This window comes from Chaetura pelagica, unplaced genomic scaffold (genome assembly GCF_000747805.2).
Source record: "Chaetura pelagica isolate M959 unplaced genomic scaffold, ChaPel_1.0 scaffold275, whole genome shotgun sequence".
NCBI classification, from domain to species: Eukaryota; Metazoa; Chordata; class Aves; order Apodiformes; family Apodidae; genus Chaetura; species Chaetura pelagica.
In genome coordinates, this window is record NW_009953486.1 from 5,092,703 (window position 1) to 5,120,497 (window position 27,795).

At 39.8% G+C, this 27,795-nt stretch overlaps 1 protein-coding gene across 1 annotated transcript in view; it reads left to right on the forward strand.

Annotated features, from left to right (window-relative positions):
• Positions 1-27,795, forward strand: part of CBLN4 (cerebellin 4 precursor) — a 45,928-nt gene that overhangs the window by 11,327 nt on the left and 6,806 nt on the right. The window contains exons 6-14 of the mRNA XM_009998757.1: positions 95-215; positions 6,839-6,929; positions 7,481-7,567; positions 9,315-9,467; positions 10,837-10,966; positions 11,098-11,130; positions 12,857-12,960; positions 14,316-14,399; positions 16,964-17,044. Of these exons, the coding sequence (XP_009997059.1) occupies positions 95-215; positions 6,839-6,929; positions 7,481-7,567; positions 9,315-9,467; positions 10,837-10,966; positions 11,098-11,130; positions 12,857-12,960; positions 14,316-14,399; positions 16,964-17,044 (884 nt within the window). The remainder of the gene's footprint in view (positions 1-94; positions 216-6,838; positions 6,930-7,480; positions 7,568-9,314; positions 9,468-10,836; positions 10,967-11,097; positions 11,131-12,856; positions 12,961-14,315; positions 14,400-16,963; positions 17,045-27,795) is intronic.

Here is a 27,795-nt window from a genome sequence, read left to right on the forward strand (position 1 = left end):
TTTTGTACAAAATGTGTATGTGCCATCAAGCACATGAGTTTTCTTAGGACAGACATGTAAAATCATGCATGATGCCTGTGAAATCCATGTTAAGACTCTGACTTCAAAGACTTCAAATGTTGTGGGCTGGAAGTCAACAGAAAGAACTTGGTAGCTGAGCCCAGTATTCTGTCTCCCTCCTCCACTGAGCTCAAGAATATTCATGTAGGTGTCATGTAGGTAAGGAGCCTCTGAGACAGCTGCAAGCCAGGTGCAGCAACTCTTTTGGCCTTTCTCTGGCCAATAGCTTGGATATGAACAGAAGTCTTGAATGACTGTGAACAGGGTCCTGCCCTCTTGAATCCCATGTACAATTCTGCCAAAGACCTGACCTAGAACAGACTTTCACAGCTACTGAAGCAATTCAACAAATAGTCCTGGTCTTACTAATAAAATGATGTAAAGGTCTTTCCATTTGTGTGATGAGAAGTGGTAGATATTAAAGGAACAAGAGTAATTGTTCTTCAAAAACTACTCTGATTTCCATTATAGAAATGGTTTTCCAAAAAAGTTCTAGAACCTAGTGGTTTTAAGAAATAAGTGTATAAGTGTAAAGAACTTGGGGCAGCTAATTTTGAAGTTTTAACGATTTCATCTTTATGTATTTTGATAAGAAGGACTATACTTTGGAGATTATGTAAATTTTAATTGGGAATTGTAAGTGGAGATAAATTGTACGAATTACTGCATCCGTTGACTAACAATTTGAAGGGTTAAAAGGAAGTGAGTGATACAAAAGTGCTGTTGCAGATAAAAAGAATCCTGTAATAGCACTTTTATCTACTAAATGATTGCATTTTCTTTGAGGAAATTATTTCTTTTGGTTTGCAAAAGGCACCATTTTTCCTTTTGATCCTGTTCCTCTTGCAACTTTTTTCATCAAGACATTCTACATCTGTTTCTTCATCTTATCCTTAAAGTCCCATCAGTGAAATATTTGGCATATTCTTATTATAATGGACATTACCTAGATCAAAAGTTAATTTGATCATGAGGATCCTGATTAATCTTTCTGCAAGTGCAAGTGAACCACAGCTCTTGAATAACAAATAAAAAGGTGAAGCACCAAAACAACAGTAAGTTAAAATTTCTTGAGAATTTGACTGGGTTTCTGAACACCAGAGAAAAATGAGAGTTCTGAGAGATGATCTCCACACTAAATTCAAGCCCAAATGCAAATAAATAATTAGTCAAAATCAATTTCCACAATATGGAGGAAAGGGTGTCAGGAAGACAGGAAAAACATTGTCAGGTTTCCAAGGAGAAAGTTTTGGGAGACACTACAATGTATATGTTGATCCAAGAATGAGATCTAGTGGGTGAAAAATTGAGTTAGGGGTTAACATAAAAGCTTTTGTGACTTGATTGGTGTCTTTCTCTACACGAGACCCAGTTTCCCATACATATACACATTCCTTTTGCCTAGAAAAAGACTTCAGCAAATCTGATGACTATAATTTATTCAGTGGCTTATTTCAACTAGTGATAATGTTTGAAAAAATATTAAATGCTTTGTAGACAGGTTGTGAGAATTTCAAAATCAACATTTTACTGTGAGTTATTCACTCTGTTACAGTCTGTAGACATCACCCCACCTGAAGAGATGCAGGGATTAAAATGCGCCATAAAAAGGCATAAAAACCATAAGAGGGAAAACAAGGAAGATTCTGCCAGGCTTAGCAGTAAAGCTCAGAAATTATAACAAAATTAAAGTGTGGAAGCTGTGTCATAGAAAGAATAAATGGTACATACTCTATTGGCCAACAGTCTCCTGAGAGTCATTAATAGCTGACTTGGATCACAGCAAGTTCCTATAGCCTGAAAAACTCTGTTCCCTTTTAGAAAGGGGCGGGGGCGGGGAAGTAAATCATACACCTCTTTCCTGAATTCTCCTTCCCAATCCCCTTGTGCTGCTCAGAGGAATTCTGCCACAGCAGAGATTCTGGGACAAGTTTCATGCCAACACTGAAGCATTTAAACCTTTTTTCTTTCTCTGTTCGCTTCCTCGTTCTTCCTTTTTATCTTCAGCCTTTGGTAATGATGATGGAGACTGACAGTAATTAGAGTAACTGGCAAGACAAAGTAGTCTTTTGGGGAGCAGTAGCCTTACAAATGGCTCTTCACCTGTTTGGGGAAGAGATGTTTGATTTCCATTTTCCTATCATAGTGCACATTATGAGCCAGCCTCAGGTCAGCACAGAAATCTGAAACATTACAAAAACTCTTCATCAGAGTTTGGAATATTAGGCAGTGTGGAAGAAGCCAGCATTTCTTTCCCATTTTGCTTTCATACATTCTTTTGACTCCTAGAAATTTAAGCAAATAAACAAAATAAAAAGAAATGGAAATTTAAATTTCTTTAGCCTTCAACATTTTATAATGCACCAAGACATTTTATTTTTATTTGGAAAAAAATATAATTAATTGTTGTGCTGGGTACAAGAGAAATATATAATAGCAACTACTTGAGTACCCTCTGATAACAGGATCTTGGTAGTTCTGTCTTAATCATTGGCTGTGTTCAGTCAGAAATGTATTTTTGCTTGACTAATGCGGTATATAGTTAAAGAAAATATGAAGCTGGAGTTTTTGTCTTAGTGTTAGCAGCTACTAAGTGTTTTTGGGGTATTTTATTTTACTATTTATTTTATTATTTAATTTTTATTTCATCTGGAAAGTAAATATGAAAAGTTTAGGTGATTTTTCCTTCCCTTTCTCCCAAGTAATTTAAGAATAATTTTTCTTCAGACATTTTTCTTAAAAGTTTCCGTATAAAACCAAGCGAGTTGAAGGAAAAACTGTACATTATACATGAAGAGAGTGGTGGACTTACAGATGAGCAGATTACAGCACTGAGAAGGTAATCTTGGGGGTTCCATTTTTTGTTAGTAATATATGTTGTCTTCTGGAGAAGAAATAATCTCTGCAAATAATGGGAAGCTCAGGAAAGATGCTTTTGAGCTTGACTGTGAATAGAATATTTGAGCTGCACACGGAAATCTGTCCTTGAAACTGAGACTTTAGAGTTTGTCCCCAAAATATAACTTCTCCCCTTGTGGTGTAGGAAAGGGGATTGCAAGAAATAAGAGCAAATCTGACAGAATTTTGTGAACTGGTTACAAGGAGCAGAGTGATTAAAAGAATAGGTTGTGGCAGTGAGCAGGTGTAACTTGATGAGAAGACTTTTTGCAGCTTCTCTTACTCCAGCCTTGCCATCTGTTGTGGGATGAGAAATGAAAGAAACAAAAGGAATCCTGTTCCCTACTTAAAATTGGTTTGGAGAAGAGGAAGCCAGACAAGTGTTAAAGGAGGTTAATGGGTTGATGGGTTATTAAGAATATCAGTATTTCTGAGTGGCAGAGATTTGTGGGTTTAAAGCAATGTTGGTATCTTTAAAAAAACTAAGTTACTGTATTGAGAGAAATAGATTTCAGGAGTGTAAGTAAATTATCAGCATGTGAAATTTGTAGTAACTGGCCTGTATTTCTCTGAATAGCTTAAGACAGAGGAAGAAGTGGGATCCTGGAGTAGTGTCAGCTACATGTCCCAGTCCCCATGTGATATTGGTACCATTTCTTAGACACATTAGTATGAAAGTTTGACATGAAATTGTTGCTTCAAAACAAGAAAACATTTGAGGCTGGTTTTTTGTTGTTGGTTTTTTGTTGTTGTTTTTTTCTTTTTTCTTTTTTTCTTTCCCTAGAGGGGACCAATGTGTCTACTTCTTATGGAGTGAGTTTAATTCTCGACTTAAAATCCTTATCCTAATCAGAACAAACCTAGTAATTTTAAAGTCTGCAGAATCATGTCTGCACTTCTAAAGTGATACGAACAGGAACAGCAAACAGGAAACGTATGGAGTTAATGTCATTATGTCAGACTGCTTGGATGAAGCTTGCCTGAAGCACAAAGGGATATAGGCAAGACACAGAATATTTAAATGTTTTCATGTACCAGTGTTCTGGAGGAAGTGTCTGTGCTGCCCCAGTGCTTCACTTGTTCTACCCTGCACTGCTGCACAGCCGGTTAGGAACTGGTGAAAAGGTGTTTAGCCCCACTGAGGTGGGCCTTGTTGCCTTTCCAAAGCTGACTTTAAAGGCTTCAGTAAAAAAAAAAAAGAAAGATATTACTATAATACTGCAGTTTCTAATTGCAGTGTTGGAATTGGCTGGAAGATAATTTCAGTGGAATGTTTTGGACATGGAGAGTGCTCTCTGTTGTTCAAGCCCTAGTACAGCACTGCAGGTTCAGCCCAGGATCTCCAAGGTGCTGAAATGAGTGTAACACCACTGAGATCACTGACTTACAGCATCTGGGCTCTTTGCCACCAGACAATAACAGTAATAATAATGATGGCAATGAAGCTTGAGAGATTTTTTTTTTTTTTTCCTTGAAGGTTTCCAAGTCTTACTTTGATAGCAGCAGTGCTGAGGAAATTTTTCTAGCAAAGAAATGTGTGAGAGACATTGGATGCAGCATTGTTAGATGTTATATGGGATCAAAAGTTCACTCCCTGGGATTCTTATTTTTTGCCAAAATCTAGGAATGCATGTACAAATCTTGGAGTGAAAGGAAGCGTGTTTTTCCCATTCCAACTGTTTAAAAAATGTTACTGAGATAGATGAGAATGGAGGGCTGGATTTCCAAGGCAGTTCAGTGTCTTGCAGCTCCCATGCAGGCATCTCATGGAAGGAGCAGACACTGATCTGGTCAAATCAGCACTCAGACATTGCTCTGGAGCAGTGCTCTGCAGTGGAGTTGGTGTGACACAGGCAGAGGGCACGTAGCACTTTTGAAGACCTTTCCATTCAATTTACATTGGTGTAAAACTTTACTGTGGAAAACTGGCCTCTAATTAATTGAGAACCTGTGGTTATGACAGGAGTTTAAACAGGATAGTCAGCAGTTGGAAAATTCCTCTCTGTGCAAATTATACCTGTCATACTGTCTAAGCCTGACCAGAAAGTCTAAATTTGACTATTTAAAAATGAAAATAATTGAACCAAGATTACCTTTTCAAAACTGTGACCAGGGAGCAAAATGTTCTGGTCGTGTATCCAGTTCAGGTTGGTGGAGGTGGTGGAATATTATTAGAAACTTCAGGACTCATTTTGATACAGAAACCTATCCATAGTTCCCTGGATGATTCTTTTGTCTTGATGTCTTAAAATCAATCACAAAACACTTTTTGTCTCTAGAAACCTACTTCTTAAGAACAGTGGGAGATATTTTGTTGCACAAATTCCTTTAGAATTGTATCAATTTAAATATATATATATGGAACATGTTCACCTATTCTTGTGTTTCCTTTTCCATGGCTTCCATTGTTTAAAGCCTTAAGCTTTAAACCTTTTAGGTATTTTGCTAGTTTGATTTCATGAACATAATACCTTAAAACAAGTTGATGGGACATCTGACTTCTGAGTAAATGAAGATATTTGCTGTCAGATTTTTTTTTTAGTTTTTGAATTTGCTTCAGAAATTAAAATGTTTTTAATGATAAGGAATGTTTCATTTGCCAAGAGATTACTGTTAAATGAGAATTTCCTAACAGATACCTGTTGGTTTTATATGACAATTCATTTATTATTATTTTTTAATAGTGAAGGGTGATGAATGGAATATTTTGTAATCTGCTCTAATATAGATTTAACAATTTAAAACCCAGCAGTTATTCAATTGAAGTGTCATAATAAATTACAGACAGTAGTAAAAAAACAAACTCATTGTTTGTCCTGTATTTAACATGCTAAAATATTTGCTTTATTTTTTCCATCTTGGAATAAATTTCCTTACATTTAAGAAAATGTATGTCTATCCCTATGAATGTTTAATCACACGCTGCAAATTTAGCAGCTTGTTGGCAGAGAAAGCAGAGAAGATAGCAGACCTGAATACTTATTTAAGATTCTTAACAAGCCTTCTCTCCTGGTAGCTAAAACATTGATTTCATTTTTCTTCTTTGAGATATCCTATGAATTCCCATAGTCAGGCAGAAAGATCTCCAAAGGAGGGGAACTGTGGTGGTGTGAGTTTATTTTTCCAAGTGAAGGCATGTTTAAAGACATCAGTTTTCTAAAAATCTGCTCTGAAGCACCATGGGAGGATATTTGGTTACCTTGTGCAGAAGGAAGAAAGTTGCAGGGCCTGTTACGTGCTGAAAGGAGAAATGGATCTCAGACGTGATGCAGCTCTTAGAGAGAAATGTCCTTGCCCACTCTGGTTTCCTGGGCAATCCAAAAAAGCTGTAGAGTTAGGGGTCAGTCAGGCTGTGGGGTCCACTGGTTCATCACACCACAGCATCAGTCTGCTCTGCTTTTTTGAGTTTATCAAATAAGTTATTGCTGCAGAGAAGCTGAGTCAGCATGGCCATAACTGCTCACAAAGGGTGTGTTGTTTCTGGGTGCTTTAAAAGGTTAGTCCAAGCAATGAAAACAAGGCACGTATGTATCAAGCACAGAATTAATGAATCTCTTTGGAAATTATGGCTTTAACTCCTTTGTCACAGGGTTTTACAGTCGCCCAGGCCATTGTAAATTGTCTGTGGAGCTGCAGGTGAACTGCTGACAGCTGTTTCCAAGCCTTATGTAGATATATATGTATTTCCAGAAATGCTGCTATATCTGCACATTTTTGCTTTCCATCACACATTTGGCTCAAATGCCTATAAAATTCCCATGGTTAAAGAACAAATATGCTATACATAGAACACACTAAACAGTAAAAACTGTTGATGCATGGAATGGAGTGATATTTTTTTAATGTTACAAAAATAGAATTTTCATTTTCTGTTTTACAGATACATGCCAACACCAAAAGATGCAGAAAAGTACCAGGCACTCAAGGGGTCTCCTTCAGAGCTGCATGTGGTTGATCAGTTTATGTTAGAGGTAAGAGGGCACAATGTTAAAACACACCACATGTTATTTCTTACCTCTTCTAGGTAAAACCACTGCAAGAGTCTTTTGTTTGAAACTTAATTTTACAATCTCAGCCAGAACCTGTATAAGAGGATTTGTCTAATAAGGAGTTGAGGCAGGTAGATATTATGAAGAGAAATGTATGGATTCCTTTGTGTCTCCAAGTCACATGCCATCCCCTTCAAAGCAGGAGCTGACTTACGCTGAGGTAGCCTTCCAAAATCTACAAGCATACAATTGTATGCATTTAATTATTCTTCTTCACAGAAATGAGTGTCATTGATTTTAATTGTGTCTGACTATACTAGCAGAAGTGTTATCTTGAATTCACATATAGAGATTGCACATTCAGGTATTTTTATATTTGCCATGGTTTGTCTACAGGTACAAGGCCTGCAATAAAATTAACAAATAAGCATAGAAATTAGGAAAACTATGGAGCAGCTGAATTACTTAATATATTATGAGAGACAGATGTGCATGTTTTGATATAAACATGGGTTTTGATTCTTTTTATGCAGATGTGTAAAATCCCTCACTTAGGCCAGAGGTTGGATCTCCTACTCACCATACGTGAGCTCCCTGTGAGCATGAGAGATTTAGAGCCTGTAAGTAACTCATTACTCCTTCTCAAAATCTGCCAGTTAGATAGTAGAGGACCCAGTGGCTTCAGGAAATTTTGTGGTTTCTTTTTTTTTTTTTTCTTTTTTCTTATAGCAAAACTTCTCCCAGTCCATAATGTGAGCAATTCATAATAAATCTAATAATCCAGGCAGCCTGGATAAAAACCCAAGCATTTCATGGCAGTGTTTAAAAGTAACAAGCAAGAAAGTTTTTTTAAAAATAAATAAAATAGTATCTCTTTCACCATTAAAATTCAGTTCATTTTGTGGGATGATTCTTTCCCCACAAGCTGAAAGAATCCATCTAAAATCATTAGATACTTAGAATAAATTCATTTGACCAGCATCTCACAGGCATTTACTATTTTCAGAAGACTGAAGGAGGCTGTTTGACCTAAGGATTACAGCATTGAATTGAAATGTTGCAAAGCAGATTTCAGGTCCCTCTCTTCCTTTTTCAGAATGACTTAGGGGTGAGTGGGATGCAAATAAACATTGTTCCAGTCTCATGGACTAGATCTCCTGGTTGCAAACCACTGCCTTATCTGCCAGGGTTTTTACATGCTTTGATTGAAAGCAAATTATTTTGACACAATCTGCTTATGTGAAAAGGTTTCAAAGGTTTTTCTCACACTCTGTATGGGAACAAAAACACAATTTTAAAGTTCTGCAAGTCTGACCTGTTATCCTCTGTCTGGCTGTGATTAAAACCATAGTAACAGTGAACAAAACTCAGAAGAGGAACAGATGGAAAACACTAGGGAGAGGCACAGATTTGTGACCCTGCCTGGTACAATGCTTCACCTTTGCTGTTCTCCACTGAAACCAAATATTTGAATATTTGGAGGCTATTAATACATCCTGTTTGCTTTGAAGGATATTTAATGTTCATTGAAGAGCCAGTTAATTGTCTTAAGTATTTTCCTACTTATTCATGCACGTTTGTAAACCATATATTTTACACCTAAAATTCTATGGGACAATCTAAATACTGACTTTCAGCACCCTCAGGCTTTGTCATGTGCTATAAATGCTTTAACAATGGCTTTCAGCTCTCCCACGTGTTTCATCCTTTCCCTGTTCTTAAACTGGCATGTTAGTCCCTGATGAAGAGAGGTGTGGTGCTAAAAAATATACATTTCCTAATTTAAAACAAAACTACCTCTTGTGTCTCTAGCCCTAGAAGGGAGGTGGCTTCCCTGGGAAAACAGAAATTGATACTGAGTTTGATTACAGGAAATTATTCTGCCTTGTGGGGAAACTGTGCTAAGAATTTTGATAAGTCTTCAGCTGGTGTAAACAGAAGGGAGGGAGGTGAAGGATGGAGAGCCTTATACTGTGCTTCAGGCTATCTGCTTCCCCTGGTGCCTGACATTTGGTGCAATCTGGTGGATTCAAACAGCAAAATACTTTTCCTTCAGCAGCATTTTTAAGAGATGAGGTTGAAGTTGTTTTGGCAGGGCTGGTTTGGCAGCCAGAAAGGACGTGACCTCCATCAGGGGCAGGGCAACTGTGCCAACACCAGCTTTATCTGGGTGGAAGAATTTTAGCTGGTCCTTCCTGAAAACCCCTGGCCTTTTCCCATAGGGAAGTTGAACAGGAAGGTGTCCATCAGCTAAAGTGTCACTTGCTTCAGGTGGGGACAATGAGGCTTTTGGCAAAGGGAAGGTACAGGCACCATTTACTTATTCACATTTTCAATTTGACCTGAAGGAAGGTTTCTGTGTTTCAGCTAATAAACCAGAAAATCCAAGCAAGTAAGCAGCTACAAGCCAGCCAGAAATTTGTTGCTGTCTTGGAGTACATTTTAGCCATTGGGAACCATTTAAATGAAAAGGCTGGAAAAGAGAAAGCTAAAGGATTTCGATTGTCATCTTTGACCAAAGTGAGTAAATATTTTTCTTGTCATTGAATTCATCCTATTATAGGGTATGTTAGCCATTAATAGTAACTCAGTTTTGCCCTGAATGTGGGGAAAGGCAGTAATTTTTAATGAGTAGCTAACATTTTAACATCTGCTGTTGGTTCCACTAGAAACAAGATTCTGTTTAAGATTGTATTCTTTAATGTAAGTTGCAACAAGATGCATTTCCCCACTTCAGAGAGCAGCACTGGCTAGTGGGGGCATTGTGGTGTTGAACACACTCTGCCCCTAGTGAGGTGGAACATCAAAATGCTGACTGCACTGGAGTAATTCCTCAGTGCTTCGTTTTACTCCAATGCAAAGGCCTTTTGCAGCAAGTGGTACAATGCTATTTTAAGGTAAAGCTTAAAAAGTAGAATGTAAATAGATTAATAAATTCAAAAGGAGTGAAATTTGCCTGGAACAGTTTTAACCCCCCCCCCATCATCGCTCTGCTGGATGATTGAATAGGGGATGAAGCAGTTGCAAGAAGCACCATCTGGATCTTGGTTCTCTAATTGTCTCTACACTGACCTACAACTTGTGTGACATTAGGCTGAGTTTTCCCTAGTTCTAAGGAAAATCCTTCTCCCTCTTCATCAGAATTTGCCATCAGAAAATGCTGCTGCTGAGCACAGGGTTTTTTGCCTCCTCCTCCACCTGCAAGTGGCAAAGCATCATATTCTTATCCTAAAAAGTAAGAAATAGATACAAATTTCCTAAGCTGCCTTGTACCTTAACGCTATTGTTAAATTATGCCTGATCTGTAAATAGAAGAGAGAAGGATTTTGATTTCAGTTTTTGGAAAGTATCTTTCTCATCTGGAGCCTTGAATGTATGAGTAATTTTTAATTCTAGTGACAACTGAGGCACAACCTGCATTTTATATATATATATATGTGTGTGTATATATATATATAATGGCCGTAATACCACATCTACCGTAATGAAAAATGTCTGCAAACTCATTTTTTTGCCACAGAGCATCTTCCCAGATTCAATTAAGGAACTTTACTATCGTCATGACCACAGCACACTGCTTCTAAGTGGAAAGGAATACTGGCTGTGTTTGGAGGTGCAAACTCAGCTGTGATCAGCTAAGGTACCTTCAGTTGGGAAAGACCCGTGTGAATAAGAAGACACAAAAGAACATGGGAGGTCAATGGATATGAACGTGTAAAGCTGATCTTAACTAAAAATGTCTGTGAAATGGCAGACTGAAAAGGAGAAGTTTAATTGCATTGTGTTTTCTATTCTTGTCAAATTTACCTGGGAGCTATCAACATCCCTGCTGGTCTTTTTTTAAGTATGATAGCTCAGTCTGTCAGTTATTGCTCCGTTCTCTTTGCAGTTACCTCTGTTGAGGGGTAAGGAGAGGACATTCACCTTGCTTCATGCCCTTGTGGAACAGATCTTCTTACATGAGCCTGATCTTGTCAAATTTTCACAGGAGTTGACAGAATTTGAAGCTGTTCCTGTTGGTAAGAGGAGGGAGGGGGAAAAAAATAATCAACAAATAAAAAATGAAGTCCTTCAACTTCTGTGGAAACTCCCTTCCTCACAACATGAATAATACTTACTCACATGTTTTTTTCTCTCTCTTCCTTTCCAGCTTCCATGAAGGGCCTCAGTGCTGAAGTTGATGGTATGTAAATTTTTTCTAAATTCAGAGAGATTTTCATACATTGTGCAGTCATTTGGAACAGGTTTTTGTTGCACTTCTGTAGTTTGTAAAGGAGGTAAAGGTTCAAAACATTGAGGTAAAGTGTTGCTATGGTGATAATTAACCTGCTATGTTACTATGAAGAATTAAAAAAAAATAAATGTTAAAGTGTGTCCAGGTGGTTTAGAAATATAAAAAAATATACTGCCCATGGTAAATGGAGTTTATCATAAACTACAAATGTTAAGTGATACAAGTGCTCCTTAAAAGTTAGGGCTACAGCAGTCTCCAGGAGCAGGCAGTGCAGCAGGAGAAAACTTCCTGGAGTTCAATCCTGAAGTTCAGGAACTTCTTTGGTCAAAATGGATCTCCTTCTCTAGAGAGAACTCAAACACTAATGAAGTCAACAGGAGGGAACAGAATAGGGTTGTTCAAGGGAGACATTTATGACTTACTGTTGAACAGTATCATAAGATGATCAGTGAATTCAATGGAATTTTAGATAGAACCCTTTGAGATGTGATAGAGAAGGTATATGAGTGGATGGAAATTACTTGTATTGAAAATTTATGAAAATCTTTCTTTGGAAAATGTGGCATGGGTGTTGACTGCAACTAGAGACCAATATATCCTGTTTCAGCCTTTGATGACATACCTGAATGAGAGCTGCTCTCAGCTTTCAGTTTGAAAAGCCCTTGTGCCTAGTCTGCTGGGCTTTGGGAGTCAGCCAGGCAGGTAGCTTGAGGCTACTTAAGTGTGGGTTTTATTCTGTTCCAAGAAATTACAATCAACTTTTTAGTAGACATAAGTAACTAAAAATAACACTATTTACCTTCAACCACTTGTGTTCTTTGGGGACAGAGTTGGTAGCAGTTCAAAATCACTAAATGTTTTAAAGACAGTTTTGGAAAGTCATGGGTAAAGTGGTACAGTGGACACGGTACCAGAAACTGTTGGGAGCTGTTGAAGGAGGTGAATCATGGGAACTGGAGGAGATTGACTGGTTTCTTCCCTCCATGGATTCCTGGTGGTCCCAGCATAGTCACTCATAATCTGAGTCCCATTCTCCAGGGCAAAGAGGGAAAGCTATGGACCAAATGCCACTGAGCTAGCCTTTCTCACCATGTAGTTCAAAGCATATCCTGGGTCTCATCTGCTGCATGTATAGCATGAGCACAAGGGGAAGATGCTAGACTGCAGCCTGGGTCAGTTCAGGACTGAGCCCCTGGAGCCAAAGGATCCTTTTCTCTCCTCATTGCATCCTATGGGAGCTCCTATGGCAGCAGTCTGATCTGGTGGTCAGTGCCAGCTGGCAAGATTTCTTACTGTTACCTAGAGTAGAATGTTTGTTCTTCTATCTTTAAAGGAACCCTGAACCTCCTACACAAAAACATAGGTTTGAAGAATGTTACTTTATTGCTAATCCCAATGCTCAAAGCTGGCAAAGGTCAGACTTATGGCTGCTGCTTAACCAGCTATTGTCCTCTTCATTATTCTGTGGGTGCTGTGATCACACAGTATTTCTTCCACAAGACCCGTGTCTCTTTCAGGATTTCTATTTCAAAACAGAAAGTTAATATTCCTAGATGAATGTAGTATAGACCCATATTTTCCTACATTTTCCATGTGTGCTAAATTAGATGTTAGCAGTCATTGGGGCACAACTGCACAGTAGTGACATTTCTCATTTCCTTTCTCTTTTTGTTAGTTTTAAAAAAAGAATTGGAGAACGTGATTCAGTGCAGACGGCTCATTAAACCCAAGACAATCAAAGCAACACCCCAGGAGTCACAGTTCTGCAAGGAACTAAAGGTAACATTATCACAACCTTAGTGTGAGATGGAGGTAAAAGACGAGTATCTGCTTAGTTTGTGCTGAGTCTTGCCCTGACAAGGGGGTCAGGAGAATTTGAGCAAAAGTGGCCTTTGATTCTGCTCTGATATTGTCTCATACTATAAACAGCAGCATGGGAAGGGCTTCCCAGAGTTTCTGGATCTCCTGCTTCTGGTTCACAGGCAAATGGGCTGGAGTGGATGAGGAACAGGTAGCCCCAGGGTTGCACAGGATAAGCACTTCAGAATAACAGGTATTTTAGGAGAATACCTTTAAGAGCATTGAGTCCAGCTCTAAACCTAACATTGCCAAGTCCACCACCAAACCATGTTTGATGACATGGTGACTCAACCACTTCTTGGGCAGCCTGTTCTAATGCTTCAAGCCTTTCCCTGAAGAAATTTATCCTAATATCCAATATTAACCTTTCCTGACTCAACCTGAGAGCTTTTCCTCTCATCCTATCACTTGTTACTTGGGACACCACCCAAGAAACATCATCCAAGGGCACACCTAAATTGTGAATATAGGTTGATCTAAGATGATTCTGCCCATGCTAGTGGCAGAACAAGATGGGTTGGAGGACACAATGGAGAGGCAGCTGAGCAGGCTCTAGTGAGCCCAGTTCAGGGCAGGAGTCAGCAGAGCCAAACACAAGGCTTATTAACTCAGGTACAAAGAAGTTCATCGAGTCTCAAGAGCACTGTTGTGCTAGTTGTGAACAGGGCTACTTCCAATGAAGGCTTTCCCTACTCTGTGGCCTGGACATGTTCATCTTTGCTGTCCTCCATGTCTTCATGCTGTTCTTCACTGGGAAGTGTCAGCATCTGCACCATCCATGCGTTTTCTTCCCCCTTTGAACAGCTCAGCAGTGCTCCTTCAAGAATATTGTCAGAAGTACATACAGGACAAAGGGACCGTGATTAAATTTTTTTATTTTTTTTTTTTCAGGAGTTCAGTTTCTAAGGCCCTGTTCCTGCCTCCTTAGGAACTTGCGGCCAGGGGTGTTTGCTTCACATACAAAAAGGCTAGACTGCCAAACGCGGGTGCAAATTCAGACCTTAAAAAGCTCATCTAGTTCTGTCAATTTTAACAGATTTAGGTGGCATCCTTGGATGATACAGTACAAAATTCTCAAACATTGATTTTCTTTTGGTCTTTCACTTAATATTTGCTGGGAAACATGTGCACTTGATGTGTGCTTCTCTTTTGTGAAATGTGACATTTTCGTGACATTAAAATTCTGACTTGAATGATCTTGTTTTCACTGCTGTTCAATTCCTGCTTTAATATTATGTTCCTATACCAAATTAAGAAGTTTTATTTTATTACAGGATTTAATTCAGAAATATGAAGGGGATCTATCCCAGCTGTCAAAAAGATGTGATGAAATGAAGAAGCTTTATAGCAACATACTGGTACATATCCTATTAAAATGCAATGAAACTAAATACATTTCTTTAAAGAGAAAAAAAAAAAGGAAGGAAGAATTGCAAGAAGTTCCCATGGATCCATGTGCTTTATAGTTACACTGTCCACAGAAACTGGGAGGAAAAAAAATCAGGTTTAACAATGCTGGAATGTTTTGAATGAAGATCTGGCTTTTATTTTTCTTGAGATGTTACAGCCCACTTTTTAAAAGGTCTGTGGTCCAAATATCAAAAAAAAAAAAGGCAGATGTTCAGCAACTTTAGAAATTCAGTGACTTTAACTGTTACAGAAAATCACATATTTTCTGGTTCCTTCATGTCTTTGGCTGGTAAGCAGCTGCAAAATCTTCTGTTACTTGGGCTGAGGTTTTTTGGTTTTTTTTCTAGTGACAAGCTTATAGTCCAGGGCATTGATTTAGCTGCTGCTATTTTGAGTGAGAGGGAGACTTAAGATAGAGATGTTAGTAGTAGCACAGATCTACAAACGAGCTGAGCAGAAAGGAGGCTCCATGGGCAGAAGATTTCTGATAAAGGAACAGTCTGTTCTTGTTTGTTCTTATGATATTCAGCCATGCCTGCACCAGAGAAGCACCTAACTTTCCCAATCATTTGTTCCTCTGAACAGGAGCAACCCATCCATGTCCAATACACTAGAAAATGTTATCTGGGTCCACAGGTCACACCAGAAGGAACAATAAAACTCCAAGCTGCTATTCTTATAATTGCATGTAGATTCCTGGTTAAGTACTATGTTCTTGGAGTGTGGTAGGAATTCAGATGGTCTCTGCTATGGTAACAGCATTCCCTGGCAGAATAGGATGTTTTAAGGAAAGAGACACATTCACTGAAATGCAGCATTCATCTTCAACTGGAACAACTTCCTGGTCCTGGGGTTACGAGACAGGTTTAAGTGGTGAGGTTGGTTATTTCTGAGTTTTCTTTTCCTTTTTAATAGAGGGGAACTAGATAAGTTTTGTGATGGGCACAGAAGATGCAGCCAGGAAGACCTTTGGGGACCTGTCTGAACAGACATTGAATATAAGCAAGATGTTTGACTAAGGATAGTTAAATAGTAATATTTTACTAAAAGTACAGTTCTCAGAAGGTGTAAGGGTTTCTTTCTGTCTCTTGCAGTCTTTCATAGCTGGGAAAAATGTTTTGGTGTTGGGTAGCAAGCCAATTTTGTATGGTAGCAGAGGAACTGGACAAAGAACTCAGTCCCAAACCTACAAAAAAAGTTGAAGGACTGGGATAAAGCAAGAATAATAATAATAATTAAAAAGAAAAAAGGTGGAAAAATAGTATTAAGGAGAGATTTAACAGTTGGGTTACATGAGTGGAAGTGATTGAAAAGTATTTATGAAATTCCATATGTGGGGAGGTTTTTGCTAGAAGACCATTGGGGGACACTTCTTGCAGGGGGTGTGGAAGAATTTGACCCATTTTGTCTGAAAGTGACCTTCAGGAGTGAGTGTTGTGTGGCCAGTCATTTCAGGATTTCATTTGCTGTGTAGCTGGAGGTTTCCTCAAGTTTTAATCCAGCTGCTTTTTGTGCCCACCCTGTATTCTCTAAAGTTAGGCAACTGATATATTTCTCTCACTTAGAGTGGATGTTTCTCTTCTGAATAATGTTATTGCTAGGCATTTTTTTTTTTTTTTAATATTTATAAAGCAGCAAAAATGTAAAGCAAATATAAAATAGGATGGGTGATCAAAAGACCAGGCTATCATCTCAACCAGGCTGTCAGCAGTAGGAAGGAGCAGTCCAGCTTACCTGGGGGAATATCTGATCTGGAAAATTATTGTAGGTAGCCATGGAAATCATGTTGCACATGAAACAAAAATCCACAGGCCTACCTTGATGATTTTATATTCTGCTTATGAAACCAATACTGACCTTGGCATGAGACAGTTCTATGGCATGGACAATAAATTGGGGATAGCTGCCTATGGTATAGCTGTGGGGTATCAACTCCTCACAGATGGTCATTAGCTCCAGGAAACTCCCTCTCATTGCTGTGTAACTGATGGTGCACCATGGGTGAGTGGCCAGGTGTGCCAAAGATCAAGGGCTTGGCTTACCCAGGAGGTGCAATTAGGAACAGGCAAAACTGTTAATCAGGTGACACTGGTTGATATTCAAGTTTTTGTGAGTGCATCATACCATGCCCACTGTGGCATATAAACCATTTCCCTAATGGATGCATTTTCTTTTATGGATGGGTTCAGCTCACAAACTGCAGAGCCAGGAAGGTTCCTGATTTAGTGATTTTTTTTCTCCTCTTCAGCTGGAGATCTATAGTCCAGCCAGAGAGAAGAGGTTATACAGAAACCCAGGTTACTGAGGTAATGCAGTGACAACTCCTGGGGCCACTTTTGCTTGGATGTTTTAAATCTCAACTTGCTGGAGATTTTAGCTGGCTCTAAGTTTTCTAAATATGTTTATTAACAAAGGTATTTAACTTTTCATTGCTCTTTTGATTTCACTAAAATCCTGGATCAGATTACTGGGATATGCTAATGTTCCATATTCTTCCCTTTCAAATTTACAGGTAAAATTTGGGGAGCCACAAGACCTAGACTCTCAGGAATTGTTTGGATGGATCTCTTCATTCATTAGTGAGTTCAGGAAGGCCTGTGCTGAAGTCTTGCCATAAGGACAACACAAATCTTAGAGAGGTGAGGGAAAAAGAAGTGCAGGAAACAATGTTTAAGTTAATTGGTTTGGAAGTTTCTCTGCTAATAAGTAGCACATAGTGTATAGTCTGTGCAGCAATATACCTTGATTTTAAGGGCTATTCAATTTATAACGTGTAATTGTTAAGTGGTATTTGACCTTGTAGGATCACAGATCACTTATGAACCTCTCCCTCATTTTTACTGATGTATGTGCTTTTGTACTGTATATTTAGAAACACTTTTGACATTTTATACTTTCTCTTTTTGATCTTTTCCTTTGATACCCAGTCTTTTGACTGAGTTGTAACTATTACTTTTAATTAATAAGTTTCTGTATGGTGAACTGATTTTTAGTTGTTTTTGCTGTAGTTTTCCAAACAATACTTTACAAGTTTTATAATGAAATGGGAAACCGTTACCCACAGATGAGAATATTTAGCAAAAAATCTTGCCTTTCTGCTATTAAAGCATTGCAGCCTTAGTGTGTAATGGTGAAAGTGTCTGGTTGGATGGCTTGGCTTTTGTCCCTCAAAGCAGTACAATAAAATAGAGCTTTTTATGGCTAACGTGGTGTGTTCAGGTAAAATACTATGTATGTGAGACTTGCACTGGGGGGAAGAGAAAATATCAGAGAAGCAAAACAAAAATGTATCATGAGGCATCTAAGTAACAACTGGTTGACGCCAAAGTCGATGGCATCTCTGTGTGTAGCAGCAGCTACAGTCCACATCACTCACTTCTGATGGAAACAGGAAAATTATATTCCTTTGTAATTTCTTGCACCTCTATAGCACAGTGCCCTACACTGTGCAGGTACGTGCTCTTAAACAACACTTGCAGTTTTTGATGTGTCTTTACTGCTCCAAAACCTGAACCATCTTCATTGATATGTGAATCATGTAAGATAATCCTGAATGTAAGTGCCATTTCCATGGTATCAAGATCCCTGCATCCCTGAACAGCATTCGTGATGGTCATGATAAGTTTAGTGTTTTTCTACCATTACCTTGATTCAGGAGTTCTGGGAAGTCTCTTCTAACTAAATAGTTTTTTCTCCTCCCCCTCCCTTCTTCCCTGTGACTCACTCTTCTCTTAGTCTTTTTTATCTATTATTATATCTAACAGCTTGTACTTGTTTTATAGCTCAGCTGGCATGGCCTCCTCCAATTAAAAGATATATTCTACACAGTAGTCGATACCTGTGTCTTTGTGTGAATATCCTGGAGCATTAATTTAAAGAATTAATGTCCAAATACCTTCTTGGCAAGAAGTTCAAGCCCCTTCAGAGAACACAAAGGTTTCCTATGGAGTGGGAGCTTACTGAGGAGATATGTTTCAATTTTCTCAAACAAGCTATTTCTTCAGTGCCTGTGTGTTTCAGAGACTTCCTGATTAATATATAAAAAATAAACAGATAGACCTTGTTTCCTCTCTCATTCTTTTTCCCAAGTGTTATTTTGAATAAAATTGTGTTTTTCAAGTCTCTGAATCAACTGCATTACTAAGTTTTAGTGGTATAAAGAATAGTTGTTATGCCTCAATGTTTCTTCGGAATGATACAGACCAGCTCTGAGTCGCTGTGTGGACAATATCTGTGGAATCTTTCCTTAGCAGCTGACAGTTTTGTCCTGCAAACCTGTAGTCAGAAAAGTCAAAGCATTAGGTGAACCTTCTGTTTGTGGAAACCAACACAACCGGGAGCGCTCTGAGAAGGAGCAACCTGCGAGAACTGTAGGATTTTTACTTCTGGGTTGTAGGTTTCCCAACAAAAAACACAAAGCTGAGATGTGGCTCCTTATGCTGACATTCTGTAAGTATGTCTGCTATGGTGATGCCATTTGCTCATTAGCAACTAAACTGAGCTAAAAAAAGAAAATAAATCCAAAGGTTATTGTCCATAAAGATCAAGCACTGATGAACATATTTATGCTAAAACTCTTCTTGTAGCTCCTAGACATTTTCATGAACAAGCTTTACAGGATTTGGCCTGAACTGATGTAATTATAAATAGAAAGTTGCTCAACTCAATTCGAAATAGGAACTTTTCTCAGCCAGTAAATAATTGCCAGATAATATCCCAAGTTGCTGTCATTAATGCTGAAATGGAAGTTTGCTATTTGGAATCCCTCTGTTTAAGACAACCTGATGTCTTGCTTTGTTGTCAGGAATTAAGATGATGAGGAAAATGCAAAGCAAGTCAAATCCTTTTGATTCTGGATTAACTGACCTTGCCCTGTAGAAGGCCAGGCTGGCAGTGCTGCTCTGCTCTGCAGGCTGAGGTGCAGCTCTGGCTGCAGCACCTGGAGCCCAGTGGAGCTCCTGACTCTACCTCCCTCCAGTGCCTCAGGTAGGGGCACTGATTGCAGCAGGGCTGGGTGGATGTGCTGTGCACAGTTCCAGGGACTGAGATTTGGAAAACACTTGTGATCCATTTCAATCTCTCCCACCTCTTGCAGCAGTGCAGAAATAGTCAAGTGTAAGTGAGCTGTGCATAGAATATGACTGATGATCTTGGGACAGTCAGTTGGAAGGAGGAAACTAGTGCCACACAGGTTAGGCTACACATACTTTATCTCTAGATGTGTTGGTAACTTATAGCTGAAAATTATTAAACCAACTAATGAAGACAGAGATAAATTGAAACAAAACCAAACCAAGCCACCTTTCTTTTAAAATTGCCTATTAAGCTTTGTTTCCAGAGCACTTTAGGTAATAGTACAAAAACAAGAGGAAGTGAAATCTGCTCCTGAATTCTCAAGCAAACCAAGAGACACGGATACAGTAAAAGACTCACTATTCAAGCTGCCTGAGTAAGTGGGTAAGTCCTGTTTCCTTTCTCTGATTGAAAGATTTTTAAACTAATTTTCTAACCTTCTAATAATTGTCAACTGCAAATATTAGAACTGAATAGACACTTGATGTTCAGTATTTTGCAGATTTAAGTCCATGCAAGCATCTTGGCTGCTGTGGAAAAGTCAGAAGACCTGTTGGGGGAGCAGAGAATATTTGTTGGAAGCCATTGTCTGGGGAGAAGTAAAAAAAAAAAGCCATGGCCTGTTTCTGCTGCAGGTGCCAGGGTGTTTCTAGAGATTTGGAGGGCTGTGCCCAGCTTCAGAGATTTGGTCTCACAATATTTATTCTAAACTAAAAGGAGAGAAAAGCTACTTGAAGTCCCATACTGTGACTTGCGTATGTTTTCCACTGGTGTGGGAATGGAGCAAGACCACCTGATATGACCGATGCTGCACAGAGGCTGGAACCTGGTCTGGGTAGCAAACAGATGCAGTGAAAGTTGGTAAGTTAAAAAAATTAAGCCTATGATATATAAACCCCCCAGTCTTTTTCTTCCATTAAACCTGGCACGTCTCAGTAGATGGCACTAAAAATCCTAATGGGAAGCCATTCCCTGTGGCTTCCTCCCTGAACATCATCACAAGTCTTCCAGTTAATCCACTCCCTTTAAATATCAAACAAGCAATACAATCAATGGGCAGTCCCTTAATTCACTATCTTAGACACTTTAGAAAATGCAAATTATTCCCTCAGCAACACTATTTTTAGTTTTTCACTGGCCCTTGCTATGAAAACCACTCAGTGAGAAATTTATCTGGGACAAATTCTCCAGGGGGAGGTGATCTGGGTACTGCGATTGATGTCAAAGGAGATGCACTAAATTACACCACTGCAGGATCTAATTTTTCTGTGGTTTCCTTGACACCAAATTAGCCACCTATATCCACAAAACGTATTCAACAGTTGAAGCTAAATTGCCTGCCAGCAGATTGCTGCAGCTTTTGCAAACTCTACCTTGAGTTCCCTGCAACCACCTTGCTCAGTGGAACAGACTCTGAAGCTCAGAGCAAGTGAAAAAAACACATGTTCCTGCCCCTTCCCACCTGACAAAAGGGAAAGATTTTCCTGCTAGGCTATTTTTCTGGTTTTCTGAGTGTATCTTCTGACTTTATTCCATTTGGACAAAAGTCACACTTCTTAGATTTTCCAGTGGTGTTTTAATGTGTCAAGACCGTTGTGTTGTTCAGTGCAGGGCTTAGCAAAATTATTTCTTTCATAAAATTGCATAAATAGATCAGGTAGATTAGTTGAAAACATAAATTTGTGGGTAGTCCAGGCAAAGTTAATGGTGAAATTTACTGGCCCCTGCTGATGTTGCAAACAGTTGACTCCAACTTTGAATCTATGAAGGAGTAAAAAGAAGGTCAGATTTTGCTCTCAGTTTTCCACTGATGTAAATCCAGATTGAATCTATTGGACTCAGTGTAACTGTGGAGTATTTCCAGCCACCCATCAAAGAGTAGCTGCAGAAACATGCTGCTGGAAGGAACCACAGACTCTGGCCACGAGCATTTCAAACCCTGATTTGCACTTTGTGCTTGGGCCTGAAGTGTGCTCAGGTTTGCAGTATTGGCCAAGCAGAAGGTTGGCTGCATAAGAAATGCTGAATAAAGACCCCAAATTCCAACACTGTCAGCATAGCTGGAGTGTTTTACCTTTGCACACATGCAGACATCCTGCTGATTTCATTTTTTTTAATCACCTCTAAAATTCACAGGGAATTTTAAAATTCTGTTTTCCATTATAGCCATCAGAACACAAATTTACTCTCACAGAATGCCAAGGAAATTAAAGAGGCCTGAGAAGTGGAAGCAGACAGTTGTTTTTAATGGCTTTATCTCTCCTACTGCTGCAGAAATTAAAAAAAACCCACAATATCAACTTGAAGATGGAGTGGAATGAAGAGAAGTACATTAAAAATAGATAAACATACAGAAAAACCTTCAAGCCAAGCAAGGTGCCAGAGATGAAGCACACACAAATATCTATGAAATAGATCAAAACAAAGCCAGGAAAATGTACTCTCAATTCTGCATCTGTCTAAAACTTTTGTTCATTTTAGTAGTTTCAGCCATATACAAATATATGAATGAAGTTTTTCTTATATTCCAATAGGTTCTCTTTATATTTTAAGCCAACATGAAGCAAAATTTACTTATAAAACATTGATGAAATCTTCTTAAGAACCGTTAAGCTCATTAGCCAGGTGATTTCATTTTGGATTCAGCCAACAAACTGTGTAACTAGCAGAGAGCCACAGGGCCAGCTGTCTAAAAGACAAGTTAGTCTGTACAGGAGCCAACAGCCAGATGGAGACGACAGCCAACTGAGGAACTACAATATTTAACCCAAAAGAATGTCAAAAGATAGTAGAAAGTCTGACTACTGAGCTCCACAAACACAGGTTTGAGTCGACATCATTATTCTGCCGTTGGATCCAGCCTCCCTGCCCCTCTCACCCCCCAGTTCACCTCCCACATCCTCGTTAGGGTGACTTCAGCAAAAAAGCCAAGGAGAGCAGGACCAGAGCTGAGGGTTTAACCCTTGGAGGATGCTGTTGGGTGCCCAACCAGCTCAGAATAAAACCATGTTATACGTTCCACAAACAGAAAGCTCAGCTTGACAGAAGGGAAATATAATGAGGATAAAGAAAAAAGAAAAGGAGAGGAAAGAGGGCTCCTGTTACTGAGGGGTTAGGAGAATTCACGAGGCCTCTAGACACAGGCACGGAGCTCAAAAGCAAGAGAGGAAGTCTGAGGCAGATTATTTCTTCCTTTTGTAAGGCAAATGACTAATTATACAAAGCAAGATTTTTTTTTTCCAAAGAGGTTTGAAAGGTACCATGCAATATTTATACAGAAATGGTATTTAATGCAGGTTTACAAGCCAAGAGGTAAAAGAAAATGTAAATGTAAACATGGTGTTTTCTTCTTGTTCTCCCTGTGGCTCTTCGCTTTGTCAGAAAGATGCCAAGCATGCCTGCCTCAGTGCAGACAGTTCCCTGGGAAAAGGCACAATACTTCCAACTTGAGACAGATTTAGGCTTCCACAGTGTGTCCAGAAAGGGAAAGAAACTGCAAACTTAATCTAACTGAGTTTCCATTCATGAGCATTGTTGCTATTTGTTTTACTCATTTTTTCCTTCAAAGGAAGAAAAAACCCATCCTGATTAGAGGGAGCTGGATCAATACTAAGAAATTCTTTGTCAGATAAAATAAGAGTGATCATTAACCTTGCTGTTTATAATTAAATGCAAACTTCACTTTTTAACTTGTCTTTCTCACAGCATCCCCAGCAAACTTCCTTCATTTTGTTCCACAATTACAACCCAGCCTAACTGCTCAAACAAACGTTGTTATTAATAACCTTTAAACTCTCTTCCCACTGCCTGCGTGGGGTAAGAAGGTGGATGCATTTCAGTGTATGGCTTAAGGTATTTTTGTGATAGGGGCTCTTTAGCCTGTTTACTTTGGCAGGAATTTAAGGCTGATAATGTATATTATTTATAGATCTGATCTCTCTGATGTGAACAAAGTACATGGCTGCTCCAGCAGTTCCACACTGGTCGATACGTGGACTCCCCATGGCCCTGCCTTTTTCATGCAGGTGGCTGCAGGATCAGCTGGGACAGCCCTGTTATCTGCTTGAAAATCATGGGTAGCAGCCTCTGGTCCCCATTTAAGGTCTTGACCCATCCCCTCTGAGACTTTATTTCAGCTGCCACCATTAATGTGAATTGTGATTTGGTGCCATGTCTGAGCAGTCCAAGCTGACTTTACCTCCAGCACCACCAAGTGTGATGCTTTACTTGTGAATGTCTGAGCATGGTAACTTTATTGGAGGTTATTTTAATTTTATTTCCAGGAAGAATTCAGTTTTTATTTCCAGTTCAGCTCTTTCCCCCCAAAAAATGCACTTTCCCTGACGGTCTCTATTTTCCTTCCCTTTTCCCAGAGCAGAGGAAATTTATTTAGGAATTGTAGGACTTGGCTGTTCAGTTGCAATTGCTGTGTTGAAATTTTGCTCGTCCCGTTACTCTACTGCTTGGTCTCCATATGCAAGTGACCTATGGCTAAGGAAAAGTATTAATAGTCTTATTCATCTTTTGAATTAATTTTGTTAAGAAATGTCATTTGAAATCCCAATACCAGTTACCCTCTGGGTAAAAAAGTACTTTACTGAACCATAGTGCCTTCCAGCCCCAAGCATGGAGTAAAGTTTCTGATGGAGCTGCTGCTGCTTTTTACAAGGGAGGGAGCTCCACTGTCCTCAGGTGTGCAGTTGCTGCATCTCCTCTGCTCTGTCCCAATCAATCAGTTCCATAAAAGTTATTCATTTTACTGAGGTGTAATCATGCTAGAAATATGTCAGAGTCAGTAGCACTCTAGAATATGTTTTAGACATGGAAAAGAAAATGCTGGAAGGATGAAAATGCTTTGTCCATAAGAAATAAATGGACAAAAAGGCACCAAAAACAGGAATAGGGGACCTGGTGTCTGAGGCTTTCTCCTCTCCAACAGCAACTTGAGGGTGATTCAAATAAAATAGGAGTTTGAGATCTACACGTGTCCAGCATAAGTGCAGACAAAAGACGGGCAGAATCTGCACCCTTCTTCATGTGATCTTTATTAGCAACCTCATTTAATTGGATTTCCTTCAGGTTAGGATACCACTGAGGTAAAAATTTGGTGCCATCTGTCAAAATATTTTTGGAAACTGTTGACATTTCTGAAAATATAATCCATACTGTAGGACAGAGTTCACTTTCGTCTGCTTTTGTGGGTGATGAGAAGTGCGATGTTAATCATTAATGTGTGTTTTATGTGAGCTGTGCAGACTGACAGGTAGAGCTGAGAGAATTTTGGTTAGATATTTTATTCTTCCAGAATAGATTGTATGAGATGAGGAGCACTTAGCTTCTGCAGACTGTGATCTCAGAAGGTTTATAGCTCCACGGAAAAGGTGTGTGAATTGTTCCTAACTTGCATTTAACTTTACTGCAACTGAGCTCTGAATGAAGTGGCTGTGGTCACAAATGACTGTAATTAGCTCCATGTTTACTTCCTATGTTTTTCCCCCAGCTAAAGCAACCTGCACGCAGAGGAATGCAGGCACAACTCTGGGAGACAAGCACACAGGGAGAGGTGTTGCTCCTCTTGACTTTGTCTGCACTTCTTTGTCTGCTCTGGGCAAAACTGGTCCTTTGATATTCAAAGCGAGAGAAGCAGAATGGGGAAATGGCAGACTGGGCAGGTGTCTGCACCTGCAGAGAAGGAAATAGGAAAGTCAACACTTGAAAAATCTGAATCAGCTCATACCTTGGATTGCTGATCACTTTGGTTTCTGATGGTATTTTCCTTTTTTTTCACTTTATCTGTGTTTTGGCTATTTTCTTTTTTCTCTTCCCTACAGAGACAGTTGATAGCCTTGACCACAGTGAAATGAAATTAAAACAACTTGCCTAAAATGATTATACAACTCTTAATCTCTGACAGATGATTGATCTTCCAAAATTGTCAGCAGTTTCAAATTTCAATGTAAATTTATGTACATATTATAAACTTATTTGTGTAGAGTTAAAAAGCTAGTCAGCAGCATGAGGTACAGAAGAATTTTTAAGCACAAGATGTTGAAATTTTTTGGAATTATTTATGCTTTTGTATTTATTTACAAAATACTGTGGCACAAAATCTTTTCCTGTTTTCACACAGGTCTGTTTTTCAGGAGTCCTCCAGACAGGTGTTAGTATTGTGGGCATAAATCTTTTCATCTGCAGATCCAATTTCTACAAAAGGGACGAAGTTGTGCTGCAAGTATTCCCTGTATTTCTTGTTTCCTGTCCTTGTTTACAGCAGGGGGTACTTCTCAGCTGGACTCTTCTATCCATCTTTGTTGGTGCCACTGAATGAGAGGATATTGATGCATTCCTAGAAAATAGTGACATTTCTTTTTATGTCTTATCTGACCAATGGGATTCCTTAAAATTTGAGCCTGGCTTTTAGGGAGTACTGTATTTGTTGCTAGCTAAGAGGATTTTTAGCTGCTTTATGGCTTGTTGAAGACTTAGCTGAGTTTTGCAGACTTAATGCTTCACCTTCAGTTCTCCACATCAACTGAAAAACAGTCCCAGCTCACATTAGCCTGGGGAAAGCCTTGGTGTTCAGTAGACAGTGGGGTTCAGGGGCTTTTTATTGCTTCTCTTAGATTCCCATTGCTGCTTTAATTTCTTTTGTCTGTTAGCATCCAGATTTACGGCCTGCATTGGTTAGTGTGTGGAGCTGAGGTGCCATGTGAGCTGCCTGCATCCCAAGCCTCTTCTGAGCATGGGAAGCAGCAAGATTTGCAGTCACAGCTCCAAAACAGATCAGCACCTTTCCTAGCTCGGTTTGAAAGTTAGAAAAGCTGCACAGGGATAGAGGTGGCTCTGGACAGGAGGTGAATGAAGGCTGGTGGTTAATGTTTGAAATGGAATGTGTTTGTTGCAAAACAGTGATAGGCACAGAGCAGTTACATTGAAAGCTATCTATCTAAAAATCATATGCTCCATTTGTTATAGACTGTTGGCACTTGTTGTTTTGGTTGGAAATCTGTTTCCCCAGTTCTGCTTCTGTGAGCACTGCATCTCTTCTACCAGTCCCTGAAGAGGGCTGAGGTTTCATTCACCACGGGACTATTTCAATGGGACCAGGTGATGCAGGTGATGATCTCTGGAAGCCATCAGCAGCACCAGGGTAGTCATGTTTTAATGGTCTTGAAATCCCTGGGAGCACTAAGCTAAGGTACCTGCTCAGTCTTCCAGTCCTTTCAGAAAGCATCAGAAAAGGGAATTAGTACTGGACAGAGGTGTCTAGTGACCACGTTACCAGAAGCTGCCATTTGGCAGCACCATGAGGTGGTACCTGGCATCACTCCTCCAAAGGCAGCCAGGAAAGACCTGCTGGTGATGCCGGTGCCTGCCCGGCTGTGAGTGCCTCCCTGCTGGCTGTCCCGGGCAGCCTGTGCAGGGCAGCGTGTCCTGCCCGGGGCTGTGCCCTGGGAGGCTCCTCCAGGTGTAGGTGCTGCCTTTCAGCCGGGCTGCGGGTCTGTCCCCCTCCTGTTGGAAAACGGGGGACGTCGCACAGTTGTCTTGCTTTGGCTTTGTGGCTGCTTAAGAAGTTGCCTGGGAAGAAAACCATGTGAGTGGCTGGAGGGGACAATTCCAAGAGGAGGGTCTTTAGGAGTGAAGTGTTGCTTCTGCCCAGCTGGGTGAGAGCTGGGCAGGGTTGTTATGACATAACTCTTTGGAGGGGTTGGAGGGAAGAGAGAGAGAGAGGGAGAGGGAGGGAGCGAGCAGCACCCTGTCTGGTATCAGAGACAGGATCTGGCAGCTGTGGGGTGAGCTGCTCCCACCTCTGCACCACCCAGAGCATCCTGGATCTCCAGCTGGAAGGGCAGTGAGAAGCAGCAGCAGCACCAATCATGGCAACGCCAAATGGTTTTATTTCTTCGTGACCTCTCCTCTCTCTCATCAATAATTTACCGAAGGGTTTTGGTTTTTTTCCCCGATGCTCCCACCAGCCCCCCCTTCTTCTCACTCTCTTTTTTGATGTGGAGAGAGGGGAGAAAAGGGGGCACTGGAAATTTTTTTCGGCAGCTTTTTGTGGTGTGTTTGAAGGAGCTCGTGAAAGGACCCGGGTAAAGAGAGACAGAAAGAAAGAAAAGAGAAAAAAAAAAAAAAAAAAAAAGGCACGAAGTGGTGGCGGGAGGGAGGAGGAGGAAGAGAGAAAAGAGGCAGAGGGAAGAAGCCGGAGGAAAGAAGGCTCTCAGCGCGGCGCTGCCGGGCGGTGCGGGTGTGTGTGTGTGTGTGTGCACG